This window comes from Daldinia vernicosa (assembly GCF_022497035.1).
Source record: "Daldinia vernicosa strain CBS 139.73 unplaced genomic scaffold F5Y00scaffold_32, whole genome shotgun sequence".
Classification (NCBI taxonomy): domain Eukaryota; kingdom Fungi; phylum Ascomycota; class Sordariomycetes; order Xylariales; family Hypoxylaceae; genus Daldinia; species Daldinia vernicosa.
In genome coordinates, this window is record NW_025953948.1 from 121,828 (window position 1) to 136,481 (window position 14,654).

A 14,654-nucleotide genomic window follows, 5' to 3' on the forward strand; every position below is an offset into this window, starting at 1 on the left:
GGTATTACATTATAATTCTTTCCCATAGGCTTAGGGATACGATGTATTGCCACAGTTGGTAGCTGGTATGTAAATCAGCTCTGTGACTCACTTTTGCCCTCTCGTCCCCTCAATAAGAAGGGAGGAGTAATGAAAGATCCACGGTATGATTTGCGGCTAGTTATAAATAAATCCCGAGATCTTTGACTCATATATCCATATGTGCCTCCCGTACCCTGCCATGAATATCACCAGAAGGCACCCCTTCGGGTTGTTATAATAGCCCGAGTCTGCAACCCCGGAGGTAGGTGACATATGGAATATAGCTTTGCCGTATATCGTCTGAATATACTCCACACTTAGACAACAAGTAGTATATGATACTAGGGTCAAAATAGTCGTCAGATGGCGATAGTGAAATTGCGGTCTTCTTTTTCTTTTTCTTTTTCTTACATCGTGACAGTAATGATGAATCATCAGTAGCGCATATTAACTTCCTAGGAGGTATTTACGAAAAGTAACTTTTACGAACAAATTGTATGTAAATACATCGTCATTAGTCAGGGGGTATAAGTAATATAACAGCAGGAGAACCAAATGTCCAAACCGTGGATTCTCGTCTCCCCGGCAAGCCGCGGCATCGGCCACGCCCTGACGCGGCACCTGCTCCGGACAACGACCGCGCCTATATTAGCAACGGCCCGGGCTGATCTACCAGGCCTACGGACGTCTATCCTAGATAATCTATATACGTCGTCGTCGTCGTCACCTCCCGAATCCGTAGGAGACAAAGACGAAGCATCAGCCTCGGCAGCCGCCAAAAGACTACACGTAGCCCGAGTCGACGTAACAGACGAGTCCACGCTCCGCTCCGCCTCCTTAGAAGCGTCCAGGCTATTCCCGCCGGAAACGCACCACCTCCGTCTCGCGTTCGCGCTCCCCGGGATCCTCCTGCACCCAGAAAAGAGCCCTCAGGACATCGACTACGCCCGCGCGCTGCACACCTTCCAAACCAACACCCTCGGCCCCCTCCTGCTAATCAAACATTTCAGCACCTTCCTCCCGCGGAAAAGCGTCGCTATATCCCCCGAGCCCCTATTCCTATCCTCCTCCGTCCGCAGTCCCAACCACGCAACCTGGCTCACGGCCTCGGCGCGCGTGGGCTCCACGGCGGATAACAGGCTAGGCGGGTGGTACACGTACCGGGCGTCCAAGGCGGCCGTGAACAGCCTGACCAAGACGTTCGACAACCATCTGCGGGTGCGGTGCGCGGATGCCGCGGGGGCTATCGCGTATCATCCGGGCACGGTGCGGACGGGCTTGAGCCGCGAGTACTGGGACCGCGTGCCGGCTGGGCAGCTATTTACCCCCGAGTACGCTGCTGAGCGCATGTTGGAGGTGGTGCGGACGAGGGAGATTAGCGAGGATAGGGGTCGTTGCTGGGACCATCGGGGGGATGAGATTCTGCCTTGAGCTTGATATAATTTAGGTACCTAATTTAGAGCGAGCTATAATGTTTACTCCGGTTGGCACTGAAGGGAAAAGGCATGGTATTCTTAGTAGGAATAGCGTACCGATGGATATTTGGTCAACCTATTATATATTATATTTACATCTCCTAACACCTGTATGAATAACGTGCCTCTCAAAGGCATCCATGGATTATTAAAACTACGACAAGTATAATTTCAAAGGACGTAAACGAAAACATCCTTCTTACTGTACAAGTATATTAATAGTTGGAGCTGACAACTACCATTTTCATGACCTAGCCGGGTATTTTTGGGAAACCCCTGAGAACTCCATGCTATATTTCAAGGCTCGACCGCGCCCCTACAGCTCCACATTTTGGAAAGACGCCTCGTCTCCAGGAGATGGCGCGGGCCCCTTTTCGTCTGAGCTATCCCCGCTCTCCTTCTCGCTCTTCTTCTTGCTCTCTTTCTCTTCGATATCCTTTTCGTCGGCTTGCGATTGGTTTCCAGGTCGTAGGGCGACCTTCTGGGTATCTTTATCCTCAAGCCTTACTTTCTGCTCGTCGGTGGCTTTTGCCTTCTCTTCATCTCCTGTCTTATCCTCGTCGTCTTCCTCCTCGCTGCTTTCACTCTTCTCCTCGTCCTGCTTAGCTTCTATTTCTTTATTACTGCTAGACTGGGCCGGCGCCGGTGGAAGGTCCTTCTGGATGTTTTGTATCGGCGCAGGGGACGGCGCTGATTTGGGCGTCTCCTCCCTGCTTTCAACAGGGGCAGGTCTCGGGGCATCCAAATAAAACTTGGTAACACCCAGGATGCGACCGTTCTTTTCGCAGGCATCCACCCATTCTGGTCGTACAACGGGAATATTCATCTCGACAGCTTTCTCCCACGGTACGCCGCGCCCTTCGGTTGTAACAAAATGCGTAGTATCGATGCGTACACCATCGACGATCTTAGCGCCAATGCGCTCGACAGCCTTGGTGAGCTCCTCGCGCGTGTGGGGTGGCAGGATACCCGTAGTAATAGTTATGCCGCTTAGGTCGGTCATTTTGTGGGTGCGGACAACGACCTGCTTGCTGGTTTTTATGCCAGCGGTGGTGCGCAGGACCAGATGGAAGGTATATTCGGAATCGACCGCAAGGCCGCTGATCTTGGTGCTGTGCATCTGCAGGGGCCGAGGGATGTTCCCAGCTTTCTGACCATTGCGATAAAGGGAGAGGGAGATGAGGTCGGCAGTGGCGAGCTCGATAGGGTCCCACTCGAGGACTACAGAGGTTTGGGTGGCATTGCGGCAGCTGAGGACAGGTATACTAGGTTCGGATGCGCCGAAGCAGGAGAATATGCGATCTTGAAGAGCTGAGAACTGGGCCTCTGCTTTAGCTTCAGATTCGTTGTTGCGAGAGACGGTGATGTCGACTATGGAGCCTGAAACGATATTTGGGGGTAATAGAATTGAGGGGAATTCGATCTAGATATCTCCATTAGATCTATTATTATTATCATTATTATTAAAGTGGATAGGCTAATTGGTTAGATATTAGGGTAAGAAGGATTTCTAAATTTGAAGGGTTTATGAAATTGTATGTAAATTGCGACAGTAAGGACAGAGATGGATAGATAATTGTACTTACCAAACGTTTATCAGGGGTTAGTAAAACAGTTACGCCGGCATCAACTTTGCCGACGGTAAGAGAAACGAGCATTGTCGCTAAAGACGGTTTTGAGGCTCGAAATGAAGTGGGAATATAAGTGTCAATATAAGTGTCGACGATGAAAGTTGTAGTGTGGATTTGTAGTGTAACTAGGTAGATTGGAACTTGGTACAGATCAATGATCAATCCAGATAGTTAGATGATCGATGATGTACTTTGGAAAAGGTGCTTGAGCTTGTACCTGAGCTTGTACTACATATGTTAGGTGTAGGTACCTAGCTTATTTCCAAGAAATTTAGGGCCCTAATTTCCAACTCCGCGCTGTTAGGAAATTACATAGGAGGTAGGTAGGTACCTTCTTACCTGTCTCCTTACGCGTTATCGCATGCGGAAACCTTGCGATACCCCGCGAATATCTACTATTTACATATGTGAATATTGAAACATGTGACAGCGATTTTCATTTCTCAAGACATAACATTCATGTATCGAGATATATTGATATGTTTTTTCATATTATATTTTCATAATATATTTTCCGTATTTCCATGTAAGTACCTGATTGAGAGCAGCTATCATTTCGCACGACTGCGATATTGTGTGTTTGTGTTAACTTTCTTCTTATCCATCAATTTCCTATTATCCATAAACCTCCGCGCCGATTCTGAGTACTGATTCCCGGGTCGTTGATAGCTTTGCATTACATGGATACGTTTGCCATCTTTGTCTCGTGCGAGCATGGGTTCAATAGCAGACACAATTTTGTTGGTTTGCTTTACGAGTTCCGGGAATTTCAGATTGCAAGCAGCCTTTGGATTTGCGCAATAGATGTGCACTGTCCCATGCAAATCCGCAATATTAGAATCGTCCGTCATTATTTTTCTGCCCTCCCGGTCATATCCTCGGGCGGCTAACGCATCGCGAAACGCATGGCGTATTCTTCTTGATGATACTCTGCCCGGAAGAGGCGATGTTGTACCAGCAGAATGGACTGAATACCACAGAGGCTGCTTCTTCTGGGCAATGTACATTTCCAAAACCGATTTGGTAAAAGGCTGTTCATATTTATCCAGGTATCTCAGCGAATTCTTAGTGAAGCAATGCTTCTCAGAAATCAAGACACCTAACTCGAACGGATTCGGCGTCAATTTAAATCCAGAAACGCGTCGTAGGACTGAAGGGAACGAGACTTGGTACTTTCTGCAGAAAGCAACGATATGATCACCAGGTTGGATTTCCCCTTCAGATGTAGATCCACCTAAGGCACTCGAAAAGGTGCTTGATTGCGGGCGTTTTGGGCGGCGCTCATCCGTAAGCGCTCTCTCATTGCTCATCCATCTTTGGAGAGAAACATATTGTCCATAATGTGATAGTCCATAATGTGGAAGCCGTAGTTTTCCCAGGGGCCGGGCAAGATGCAAGCTTGTCATGATTTACCTAGGCCGTCCCCCGTATAACCGATGAGTAACCGAGGAGTTGTCAAACGGCTCATAGCTTTAAGTGAACCGTACGATGTTGGTTAGAGGCGTATAAGAAATAAGGAAGAATGAGGTGGCGTTTTCGATGAATTTTATGCTTTAGAATGATTCAGCCTTGTAAAATTTCGAACTTTACCTAATGTACGCTAAAGTTAGTGGTGGCGGAGATAGGTATTGTACCTGCCTAGGTACGTAAAAAACTCAAAGGTACGAAGGTTGGGGCCAAAAGTCTTGCACATGTCCAAATCTTGGCATCGATTTTCGTACGTCTTTTAACTTATTAATACTGTATCAGCCACACGCTAAGCTGAAGGTCGGATAGTGGCCTGTCCACTGAATTTAGGTGGCTTACCACTATATTTATAGCGACATCAGCCACTATGGCTTAAATAAGACCGTGCAGTCTCTTTTTACTCGCACGTGGCCTTGCCAAGCTTAGATGTGCAAGACTTTTGGCCCCAACCTTCGTACTGTTCATAAGAAAAATACTTTAACTTAAATAGTTGCTTGGTCGTAAACTAAAGTATATTACCTGCATAGGTACTGCCATTTACAACTTAAACCATTAGCTACTACTATAGTCAGCTAGTCCACTAAGCTGCCCCCACTCGCTGTCCATTTCTGTTCGTTATTTAAATGCCCCTCGTCACCAACACATTTCCTGCCCTTGACAACAACATTCAACGTAAATCAACAACCCCGGAAGTCTCAGATACTTTGTCGACTTCCATCTTCGATACCAAAACATAACAAATCGGATCCCATTTTACCCTACATATATCAGAAGATCTCCTAGTTTTCCGCCAATATGCCTAAGAATAAGGGAAAGGTGCGTACAATATTCCGACGTCGACCCCGCCACAAGTCTTAAATTTCTATCCTTTTTTTCCTTTTGTGTGTGGTCAGCTCGTGAATTTGATCCCGTCCAAAGACAACAATTACCCAAAAGCCAGTGTTCGACTAGACACAGCTTAGGGAAGTTTGTGGGATTTTGTGTCTGTTGGGTTTATCAAAGAGAAACGGCAAATCAAGCCATTTTGCAAGCCGATCACACTTTCAACCTTTATACCCCTCACTATATTGTCGCGCGTCGCAATATCAAATAGTTATTCGATTAAACTAACATGTCTTCAATAGGGAGGTAAGAATCGTCGTCGTGGAAAGAACGAGAACGACAACGAGAAGCGCGAGTTGACCTTCAAAGAGGAGGGACAAGGTACGTCGCATACCGCAATAAAAGACCCCCCAAACCAAAAAAGGTAGATTCTAACAAAGATAAATCAGAATACGCCCAGGTAGTCAAGATGCTCGGAAACGGTCGCCTCGAGGCGCAGTGCTTTGACGGCGCGAAGCGACTAGCGCATATCCGTGGCAAACTGCGCAAGAAAGTCTGGATCAACAACGGCGATATCATCCTGCTCTCTTTACGAGACTACCAGGACGAGAAAGGCGACGTCATCCTCAAGTACTCGGCCGACGAGGCCCGTTCCCTCAAGGCCTACGGCGAACTACCCGAGAGCGCCAAGATCAACGAGACGGACACCTACGGCCCCAACGACGAGGGCGAGTGCGGCTTCGAGTTCGACGAGGACCGCGATTCCGAATCCGACGAGGCGGGCGCTGCTGGCGGCAAGGAGGTCGACATCGACGACATCTAGTTCTCCCTTCCTGCTTGGATGGGGACGTATCACTCACCTGGTCTGCGGGTTCAGCTATGCCCTACAACCTACCTCATAGCGACCCCCAAGACCAGAGGAAAAAGCCTGTCTTCTCTCTCAAACCCGGATCATACTTACTACCATGTGGTCTGGGTTCCACGACAGTCGGGTGGTGCGGCTTTGATGGCAAGCAAGCGGCAGGGTACATGGTGGGAGAGACGTCATGGCCCTTTGCCGTTTGGCAGCTTAGATACGACGATTTTTTTTTTCCGCTGCTACGGATATTATTTCCCCCTTTTGCAGTCTATTTCTCGGTGGTTTTGGCATTGATGAAGACAGGAAGGATGGATGGTTGGGGGACGATAGCATAATCATAATGAACCTGCGTCGCGAGACATGACTTCCAATACGAAGTCAGTTAGTTGCTAGCTTTCAATACAGATGCTTCTTCTCTCAACATACTATAACTACGCTTAGGCACTCATTCGTGACGTGATGTAATAATTATTTGATTTGATACTCATTTGTATAATTCCTAGTTAACTGAGGTTTATCAATTCTCTAATCCTTTCTATTCCAAAACTATACCAAGCTCAGAGCTCCAAGTCAATAGTCGATAAGCAATCAACCCCTATTACCTGGACACCCGTCCGACGTGCTCGTGCCCATATTCTATAATCCTCATTCTGCATGCAGGCTCTCTAGACGTCGACAACAGGCTCCAAGTCCCTACGAGTTTTGCTCCCCCAATCCGCTAAACGGTATACTGCTAGGTACCTTCTTTACTCCGCCCTCCTTTGGGTGCAGTAGTCGGTTCCGCTATAATGAACACAATACCACCCCCCCTTTCCGCCTTGCATGCTTGATTTTAGTGGTACATATTTGTTTGCATATAAAAAGCTTTCAAGGCTTTGCTCTTTTCTTGAAATAGAGGGACGGCTAGTTACCTACTAAGTTAGGTCCATCCAGTTCTTCTTTCGCAACTCATTTGATAATGGGCGAGGCCTCTACTACTTATAGAAACCTCGTCTTCTGAGTTGCCTCACTAACTGCGACTAAGCAGACGTTCGTGCTTCCATTCTCTTCCGATCGCTTTCGGGCTACATACTCATGAGCCAGCTTATCCCATAATTGGATAACTTCTGCTTTCTTCCGGATGAATCTTGTGAATATGGCTCTACCACTCATCATCACTCTTCTCATCATCTTCATAGTTGTTAGTCTCGAAGCACTAGTCTGGATTAACGTAGATAAGAACATACCGCTATCACGAACTCTTTCCTTCCGCTTCTGTAACGCCGCAGCCAAAGCATCGGCCATTCCGCCTCCGGGACCTGCGGGGGCAATGCCTGCGGGTGGCAGTCCACTACCATGCGGTCCCGTGTCTGACCCTCCCCCAACTGTGGCTGCGCTCCTATCTCTGATTTGAGTCCTGTCCACCTTTTTGAGCGCTGCAATTCCACCGGCCTTTTGGATGCTTTCAAGCATTGCAGAACGCCCAGTATCCGCGGCGGCTGCAGCTGGAACACCAGGTGGAACCCCGGATGAATAGCCCGAATCGCGGTTGGGAGGCGGTAGCGGCGGTGCTGGAGGTATTCCAGCTCCAGGTGGTGGAGGTGGTGGTGGCGGCGGAGGAATTCCTGCACCCCCGGACGGGAGAGGAGGCGGAGGGGGTGGAGGAGGTGCACCAGGACCAGAGCCAGCGCCAGGTAGCGGTGGAGGTGGCGGCGGTGCCGATGACTGAGGTAAAGGGGGTGGAGCTGGTGCGCTCGGCGGTGGAACTGGCGGCTGAGGTGTGCTCCGCGGAGGAGGCGCGGGAGTTGGCCGAGACGCGGCAGGGGGTGGAGGTGGTGCCGGTGGCGGCGCCGCTACACTCGGACCAGGCACTTTTGGGGGAAGGCTTGGGGGAAGACTTGGAGGAAGACTTGGAGGGAGTGGTGGTGCTGGTGCAGACTGAGGCTGCTCCCTTGGCGGTGGAGGCACTGGACCTCTGGCTGGTGGTGGAGGCGCGTGATTTTGCTTCTGGCCCGTAAAAGCAGGGGGTACGCTAAACTTGTGTCCCGTAGACGTCTCTTCATTGTCTTCTATCGGGGTCTTTGGCGGTCTTGGGGGAGGTGCTGGTCCGGGAGGAGCTCGGGGAGCGCTCTCGGTATGAGCATATTTACCAGCATCTGGTAGTGGAGGAGGGGCATTGAACCGTGGCCGGGGTGGTACTGGTTCTTCTGGTGGTGTTGGCTCTCTATGCACAAGCTCTATCTTACCGGACCTACGAGGTGCGGGAGGGGGCGGGGGAGCACCACGACGCGAGCCTGACGATGTTAGACTTTCCGACACCGAGCGACCCCCTCCGGGAGGAGGAGGCGGTGGAGGAGGTGGTAGGCGACCGTGGCCGTATGCATTATACCCGTTAGAAGTCGAGTTATTGGCTGGCGGGGGAGGCGGTGGTGGTGGTGCCGGTGTAGAACGTGATGTCCCGTTTTCGGATATCCCAGTACCCTGTTCCTTCAAGAACTCAACAATAAAGTCTTGGTTTTCCCTGATGAACTCATCTGTGAGGCCCTGCTCCGACAGGAAATTTCCAAAATTATCTCGCCAGTTAGGATCATATGCCTCCAGCTTAGCAAATTTGGAGGTTGGCTTGTGAAAACCATTAACGCTCCCCGAAGAGACTCTGCCATGGTGAGAAGGTGGAACGCTACTTCGAGGTGACTCGGGCGGCGTGGGTGCTGTGGGTGCTGAGGCGTGCCTATGCCCCCCAAATATGCTCCCGAAGAACCCAGTCTTGGCCGGTTGTTGCGTGGCTCCACCGAAAGGAGTATTTCTTGTAGCCTTGGAGGCGTTCTTCTCCCTATCGTCCATCTTCTTTTTAAATTGTTTGGCTTCCTTCTCGTCGACGAAAGATAAACCTGCTAAGCAGTCTTCGAGCTCGAAGGTATGGAAGAAAGTTCGGTCCTGGTTGTAAGACCAGTTCTCAAATATTTCCTGGTCCCATATTACACCCCGACCGGCGGGCTACAAATTGTTAGAAATTAAGAAGTATAACTATGGCTTAAGACCGAACAAGGACTCACAGATACGTCAACCAGCTTTAACCAGTACGTATGTCCTACCAAGTCGTTGGATAGGACGATAGCGCCCTGCAGGCCGGTGTAGGTCCATTTTGAAGTATTCGGGTATGCGACGTATAATCTCGCGACAGCTACGGCGTGGATCTTGTTGGTATGCTTTGGTACTACTCGCCGAACGGTCTCCTTATCCTCCTCGCTGAGGATGGACGGCATGGTGACAGATGTAAAGAGGTCGTGTGATGTAAGGGGGGTAGGGGAGAGAAGGGGGAAATCATAGGAAGTCGGTCACTATCTCCAACCTTCCCCAAGCTGATGTAGAATTACCTAGTAAGTACTACCAAGCAATCATTTGAATTGGGATACGGAATTGGAATAGAATATAGTATATGATTCAAGGCTGCGTATCTGCGCCTTGTGGGATGCGTAACATGAAGCGTGCGCGGCTACCCGTAGTATTGTACCGGAAGTTGGCGTCAAGATGCGGTCGGTAGGCGGTTACGCAAGTTCGGGGTGCTAAGTAGCGGTTGGTTGGTTATTGGTTACGTTGGAAATCGAAAAGAGGCGATTGGGAGGCAACCAGATTTCAAGGGCAGATAGATGCAGCTGGTCCAGCTGATGCAGCTTGGAAAAAAGGAAATGCCGGTTGTAAATTTGTATGTATGGACTTGGTTGTCAAGTAGAGGAATAGAGAATGGGAAGAGAAAAAGTTGTTTAATTCATTTATCTCGTAAGTGACATTGTCCTCTTACTGTTGTAGTAATTTCGGAATAGTGTTTCGTGACAATGTACATTTGAAGTGACCAAGGATAGGATAGATGTATCTGCACGAAACCCGCCCGACATCATCAAGCGTTGTCTGACTAATAATATTGGGGGACCTCGACCAATAGATGTTCTCGAATGTAGTCGAAAAATGAAACAGCCACATTTAGGCACCGCCGCAGTTCGATACCTAAACGGATGTTCTCTTAGGCGCCACCTTTTTGGGAATGCCCCGCCAGCGGGAATATTCGAGTTGCTCATCTCAATTTCATTCACTTCGGATAAAGCGGTCAATCGAATTCGAAGCTCGGTGTCGGATAGATAACGATACCGAATAACCATGTTACATGCTATTCCGTACATAGATGCGTCATTCTATTTACTACACCTAACGGACGAGGGCCAAGACTAACAAATATTGCAATCTTTATTGCTTGTCATCAATGATCATGCTTATCATTACGAATCCCTACATACAGCGTATTCCTTCAAATAGCCTCAAGATCCAAGAACCCTTTTCCAATTAAATACCATTACATCCCATCCAAGGACCACTCTCAGCTATAGCCGCAGAATTTATGTGTATTCACAGCCAAGTTTATTTGTTCAACTCCTTAGCCTTCGCTTGCCTTTCCTCCTTAGTCCCCTCTTGCTCCGGCATATTTTGAGGAATGACAGGACCCGGGTGAGCCTTGTGGGCTGCGAAAAGGTTTGCGCCTTGAGACTGAGCTGCCTCGCTTGCAGTGTTTGACTGAGAGTTGCCTTCAGTCTTGCCGGTCTGCTTCTATTATTCGGTCAGTCAATGTATCGCTTATTGTTATAGAATGGTATAAGTTGTACCTGGAATGTTTCGGGCATTTTGGTTTATAAGTATTCTTTGGTTGATTTGGTATCGAGTATATTGTATGTATGTAGTAATAAAAATAAGAAAGAAAAAGAATTTAAAAAGAGTAGAGACTTCTTTCGGATGTATAATCGCTTTTATATAACTTAGATACCTATAGGTACCTAACGTATGTAACCCAGGCATTCCTAAGTTCTTGGTGGTGTAACCGTCTTTCGATCGAGATGACGTACTTGGACTTTCTATCCTGCTATCTAGAACTTAATGGCCCGCAATTGCCCGTGACCCGGCGTCACAGCGGCGGCAGGTGATTCGGAACCCCGGATTTGCTAAAGCGCGACTGCAGGTGGCGTGCCTAATTGATTAAACGAATACCTAATCCAAGTATTTTAGTTCCATTTTCTATATTCCAACTTCTATGATGCCTACTCGACTTGCTACTCGACTTATTACTTGACCTGCTATTCCATTAGCTCTACACCTTAGCTCTCTACACCATATACGCGGACACTTACGTACCACATCCGCCATATGCGAATATGCACGAGGTCCCTTGGGCCTTGAATCTCATCCGTCGCGCTTCTCCCCCTTCCATCTAAGACGTGCCCCGCATGTCTGCGAATAATGCTCCTCAACCTCAACCGGTGAAGCTCTCGCTGCCTCTTGTATGCTTCTCTAGCCTTGATTCCTTTATTATCATAGTTAGTAGGTTGCTTAATATTATTTGAACTAGGAATACCAACAGCACCTTTTCCAAGAACTCCGCGCCGAAGATGAACTCGTCGTCATTGCCAAAGGCCTCGGCCTTATGCGCCTCGTCACCAATTTACTACACAGCTACGACGCCGCCGGAAATAATCTGATAATAGTTGTAGGCGCCGAAGAGAGGGAAAATGCTTGGATTGGAGAGGCTCTCGCCGAGTCTGCTGCTATCAGCATGGCTCCTAAGGCTAGAGGTCTAACCGTAGTAAATACTGACTTCACCAGCGTCGCAGCCAGGGAGAAGATGTACGCGAAAGGCGGCATCTACAGCATTACGTCCCGAATCCTAGTTGTCGACCTATTAACGAGTCTCCTCGACCCAGCCATTATCACTGGCCTAATTGTCTTGCATGCCGATAAAGTCATAGCTACGTCCCTCGAGGCTTTCATTCTCCGGGTATACCGCCAAAAGAATAAGAATGGCTTTCTAAAGGCATTCTCCGACAATCCAGATCCCTTTACCGTGGGATTTTCGCCATTAGCTACCATGATGAGGAATTTGTTCCTCCGGAAGACATCGCTATGGCCCCGATTCCATATGACAGTTGCGAGCTCCCTTGAGGGCAAAAAGAAAGCAGAGGTTATTGAACTTGAAATACCCATGACAGACGCTATGCGGGACATTCAAACGGCCATCATGGAGTGCGTCGAGGTCAGTATCCACGAACTAAAGAAGGGTAACTCGGGATTGGAGATGGATGATTGGAATCTTGACAGCGCGTTGCTGAAGAATTTCGACGTTATGGTTAGGCGGCAATTGGATCCGAACTGGCACAGAGTTAGCTGGAAAACGAAGCAGATTGTTAGCGATCTAACAGTACTTCGCGGTCTACTGCACTCGGTCCTCGCTCTTGATTGTGTGTCCTTCCTACAGCATCTTGATACTATACATGCTGCTCATTCCCCTCAGCCCGGATCTACAAGGCAAACTCAGTCTCCGTGGTTATTCCTTGATGCTGCACATACCATCTTCGAAACCGCCAAGCGGAGAGTATATGCTAGCAATACGAAAGCTAATGCGAAATCGTCAATCGACTCTCTGCGCCCAGTGTTAGAGGAGCAACCGAAGTGGGCTCTGCTCGCAGAAATTCTAGAGGAGATTGACAGAGACCTCTACTTCGAACCTCCGACGAGAGATGACTCTAATGGAACCATCCTCATCATGTGTTCTGACGAGGCGACGACCCGCCAGCTTCGAGATTACCTTCAGATGATGCACGTTGAGCCCAAGACCGAGCATGACACAAAACAGAACAAGGAAGAGCATAAAGCTTCTGCTGCGTTCATGATGCGGAGAAGACTTCGAGGCTATTTAAATTGGAAGAGAGAATTCGCGCAAGTCAGCAATGCCTTATTTAATGAAAACCAAAAGGCTCTCGAGGGAGCCGTCGATCCACGGATAGCCCAGGGTGCCTACAAAGGAAGGGCACCAGCGAACAAGAGACGCCGGGTACGTGGTGGCGGTAGTGTGGGCACAGCACCTGGCAGGACAACAAACGGAAGTGTAGCGCAGTACTTCGAGAAGCCCAACGAAGTTGCTGACCTCATGGACGAAATTCGGATTACAGGGGAAGAAGCAAATCAAAAAGCAGATGTCATAGCTGATCCGCTAGAGGACATGGATGATTACTTCGAGCTTTACGAAATGCAGGATCTTGTCGTAGTGCACGCTTACGATGGCGATCAAGATGAGCATGTTCTTGAAGAGGTTAAACCTCGATACATAATCATGTACGAACCAGACGCCGCATTCATACGCCGGATCGAAGTTTATCGATCATCACATAACGATAGGAACGTTAGAGTGTATTTTATGTTTTACGGCCAGTCGGTCGAAGAGCAACGCTATCTTGCTACGGTCCGACGAGAGAAAGACTCATTCACTAGACTTATTAAAGAACGCGCCAGCATGTCTGTCGTTATGACAGTTGATTCGCAGGGTGTCGAAGATCCGCAGGAGGCGTTCTTAAGGACGGTCAACACGCGAATCGCCGGTGGGGGTCGGTTGGCGGCCACGGCGGAACCTCCAAGGGTTGTTGTTGACGTCCGAGAGTTCCGCTCGTCGCTCCCATCTCTTCTTCATGGGCGCAACATGGTAATCGTGCCCTGCATGCTTACAGTCGGCGACTATATTCTCTCGCCAACTATTTGTGTTGAGCGTAAGTCGATTAGTGATTTAATCAGCTCGTTCAAAGACGGAAGACTCTACAGCCAAGCCGAGACAATGTTCCAGCACTACAAAAACCCGATGCTATTAATCGAGTTCGACCAGAACAAATCTTTCACGCTTGAGCCATTCGCAGATTTGTCGGGCAACCTGAGGTCGGTTAACCCTAATGACGTACCGTCGGACCTTCAATCCAAAATCGTGCTCCTGACTCTCGCGTTTCCAAGACTGAGAATCATCTGGAGCAGTAGCCCATACCAAACCGCTGAGATCTTTGAGGGCTTGAAGACGCAGCAGGAAGAACCGGATCCCGTAGCAGCGGTCCGGGCAGGTTTAGATAAAGATATGAAAGCAGAGGATCAAGTATTCAATCTCGAGCCACACGAGATGTTGGGAGTGGTTCCAGGCGTCAACCCAAAGAACTTGAAGAACCTAACCCTAGAAGTAGAGAATGTTCGTGAAGTAGCTAATATGACTGAAGCCGAACTCAACCCGCTAATCGGAAAAGAAGCCGCCAGGCAGGTATACGGGTTCTTTAACCGGAATCTAATTGACATAGATGATTGAGATCACCAATAAACAAGTTCTATAATATCCCATCTAGCACACTATAATTACAGTCTTTAAAGATCACAAAGTGTAATTTGAAATGTATTTTTTTTTTCTATTTGCGAGGATTATAAGTCGTGATAATAGTTCCATCACTCCGTCCCGTGTAAAACAAATGACAAGGTACTGTACACAAGAAAATAGAAAATAGGGGGTATCGTAATGCTCATTCGATCGTGATGACTCTTGAAATCCCCGTCTCT

The 14,654-nt window shown here is 48.5% G+C and overlaps 7 protein-coding genes across 7 annotated transcripts; 3 read left to right on the top strand and 4 right to left on the bottom strand.

Moving 5' to 3' along the window:
• The first annotated feature begins 538 nt into the window (after positions 1-538).
• On the top strand, positions 539-1,488 carry F5Y00DRAFT_240707 (NAD(P)-binding protein). The gene has a single exon (XM_048008275.1). It carries the CDS (start codon positions 577-579, stop codon positions 1,450-1,452), a length of 876 nt encoding a protein of 291 aa, XP_047863559.1. The 5' UTR covers positions 539-576; the 3' UTR covers positions 1,453-1,488.
• Positions 1,489-1,545: 57 nt separating this feature from the next.
• On the bottom strand, positions 1,546-3,416 carry F5Y00DRAFT_240709 (uncharacterized protein). Its single transcript, XM_048008276.1, has 2 exons — positions 3,083-3,416; positions 1,546-2,919 (listed from the first exon to the last, which is right to left on the bottom strand). Exons 1-2 carry the CDS (start codon positions 3,152-3,154, stop codon positions 1,813-1,815), a joined length of 1,179 nt encoding a protein of 392 aa, XP_047863560.1. The 5' UTR covers positions 3,155-3,416; the 3' UTR covers positions 1,546-1,812.
• Positions 3,417-3,583: 167 nt separating this feature from the next.
• F5Y00DRAFT_240710 (uncharacterized protein) lies at positions 3,584-4,753 on the bottom strand. The gene has a single exon (XM_048008277.1). It carries the CDS (start codon positions 4,531-4,533, stop codon positions 3,679-3,681), a length of 855 nt encoding a protein of 284 aa, XP_047863561.1. The 5' UTR covers positions 4,534-4,753; the 3' UTR covers positions 3,584-3,678.
• Positions 4,754-5,177: 424 nt separating this feature from the next.
• On the top strand, positions 5,178-6,696 carry F5Y00DRAFT_240711 (uncharacterized protein). The gene is made up of 3 exons (XM_048008278.1): positions 5,178-5,410; positions 5,719-5,797; positions 5,866-6,696. The coding sequence occupies exons 1-3, from the start codon at positions 5,390-5,392 to the stop codon at positions 6,237-6,239; spliced, it is 474 nt and encodes a 157-aa protein (XP_047863562.1). The 5' UTR covers positions 5,178-5,389; the 3' UTR covers positions 6,240-6,696.
• A 50-nt stretch (positions 6,697-6,746) lies between these two features.
• On the bottom strand, positions 6,747-10,113 carry F5Y00DRAFT_240712 (uncharacterized protein). The gene is made up of 3 exons (XM_048008279.1): positions 9,311-10,113; positions 7,502-9,251; positions 6,747-7,445 (listed from the first exon to the last, which is right to left on the bottom strand). The coding sequence occupies exons 1-3, from the start codon at positions 9,518-9,520 to the stop codon at positions 7,417-7,419; spliced, it is 1,989 nt and encodes a 662-aa protein (XP_047863563.1). The 5' UTR covers positions 9,521-10,113; the 3' UTR covers positions 6,747-7,416.
• Positions 10,114-10,667: 554 nt separating this feature from the next.
• Positions 10,668-10,927, bottom strand: F5Y00DRAFT_263311 (uncharacterized protein; the record flags this gene model as incomplete). Its single annotated transcript, XM_048011492.1, has 2 exons — positions 10,668-10,853; positions 10,910-10,927. 2 exons carry the CDS (start codon positions 10,925-10,927, stop codon positions 10,668-10,670), a joined length of 204 nt encoding a protein of 67 aa, XP_047863564.1.
• Positions 10,928-11,181: 254 nt separating this feature from the next.
• Positions 11,182-14,460, top strand: F5Y00DRAFT_240716 (DNA repair protein). Its single transcript, XM_048008280.1, has 2 exons — positions 11,182-11,578; positions 11,647-14,460. The coding sequence occupies exons 1-2, from the start codon at positions 11,525-11,527 to the stop codon at positions 14,407-14,409; spliced, it is 2,817 nt and encodes a 938-aa protein (XP_047863565.1). The 5' UTR covers positions 11,182-11,524; the 3' UTR covers positions 14,410-14,460.
• The last annotated feature ends 194 nt before the right edge of the window (positions 14,461-14,654 follow it).

What these genes read in the sequence shown, in the direction of transcription:
- F5Y00DRAFT_240707 (XM_048008275.1), top strand. Translation starts at nt 577, where the DNA reads ATGTCCAAACCGTGGATTCTCGTCTCCCCGGCAAGCCGCGGCATCGGC.
- F5Y00DRAFT_240709 (XM_048008276.1), bottom strand. Translation starts at nt 3,154, where the DNA reads ATGCTCGTTTCTCTTACCGTCGGCAAAGTTGATGCCGGCGTAACTGTT. An exon ending in TAACCCCTGATAAACGTTTG is followed by an intron (nt 2,920 to 3,082) that starts GTAAGTACAATT and finishes GGAGATATCTAG; the next exon opens with ATCGAATTCCCCTCAATTCT.
- F5Y00DRAFT_240710 (XM_048008277.1), bottom strand. Translation starts at nt 4,533, where the DNA reads ATGACAAGCTTGCATCTTGCCCGGCCCCTGGGAAAACTACGGCTTCCA.
- F5Y00DRAFT_240711 (XM_048008278.1), top strand. Translation starts at nt 5,390, where the DNA reads ATGCCTAAGAATAAGGGAAAG. An exon ending in TGCCTAAGAATAAGGGAAAG is followed by an intron (nt 5,411 to 5,718) that starts GTGCGTACAATA and finishes TGTCTTCAATAG; the next exon opens with GGAGGTAAGAATCGTCGTCG. An exon ending in CTTCAAAGAGGAGGGACAAG is followed by an intron (nt 5,798 to 5,865) that starts GTACGTCGCATA and finishes AAGATAAATCAG; the next exon opens with AATACGCCCAGGTAGTCAAG.
- F5Y00DRAFT_240712 (XM_048008279.1), bottom strand. Translation starts at nt 9,520, where the DNA reads ATGCCGTCCATCCTCAGCGAGGAGGATAAGGAGACCGTTCGGCGAGTA. An exon ending in TAAAGCTGGTTGACGTATCT is followed by an intron (nt 9,252 to 9,310) that starts GTGAGTCCTTGT and finishes AACAATTTGTAG; the next exon opens with CCCGCCGGTCGGGGTGTAAT. An exon ending in GGAAAGAGTTCGTGATAGCG is followed by an intron (nt 7,446 to 7,501) that starts GTATGTTCTTAT and finishes ACAACTATGAAG; the next exon opens with ATGATGAGAAGAGTGATGAT.
- F5Y00DRAFT_240716 (XM_048008280.1), top strand. Translation starts at nt 11,525, where the DNA reads ATGTCTGCGAATAATGCTCCTCAACCTCAACCGGTGAAGCTCTCGCTG. An exon ending in TGAAGCTCTCGCTGCCTCTT is followed by an intron (nt 11,579 to 11,646) that starts GTATGCTTCTCT and finishes TATTTGAACTAG; the next exon opens with GAATACCAACAGCACCTTTT.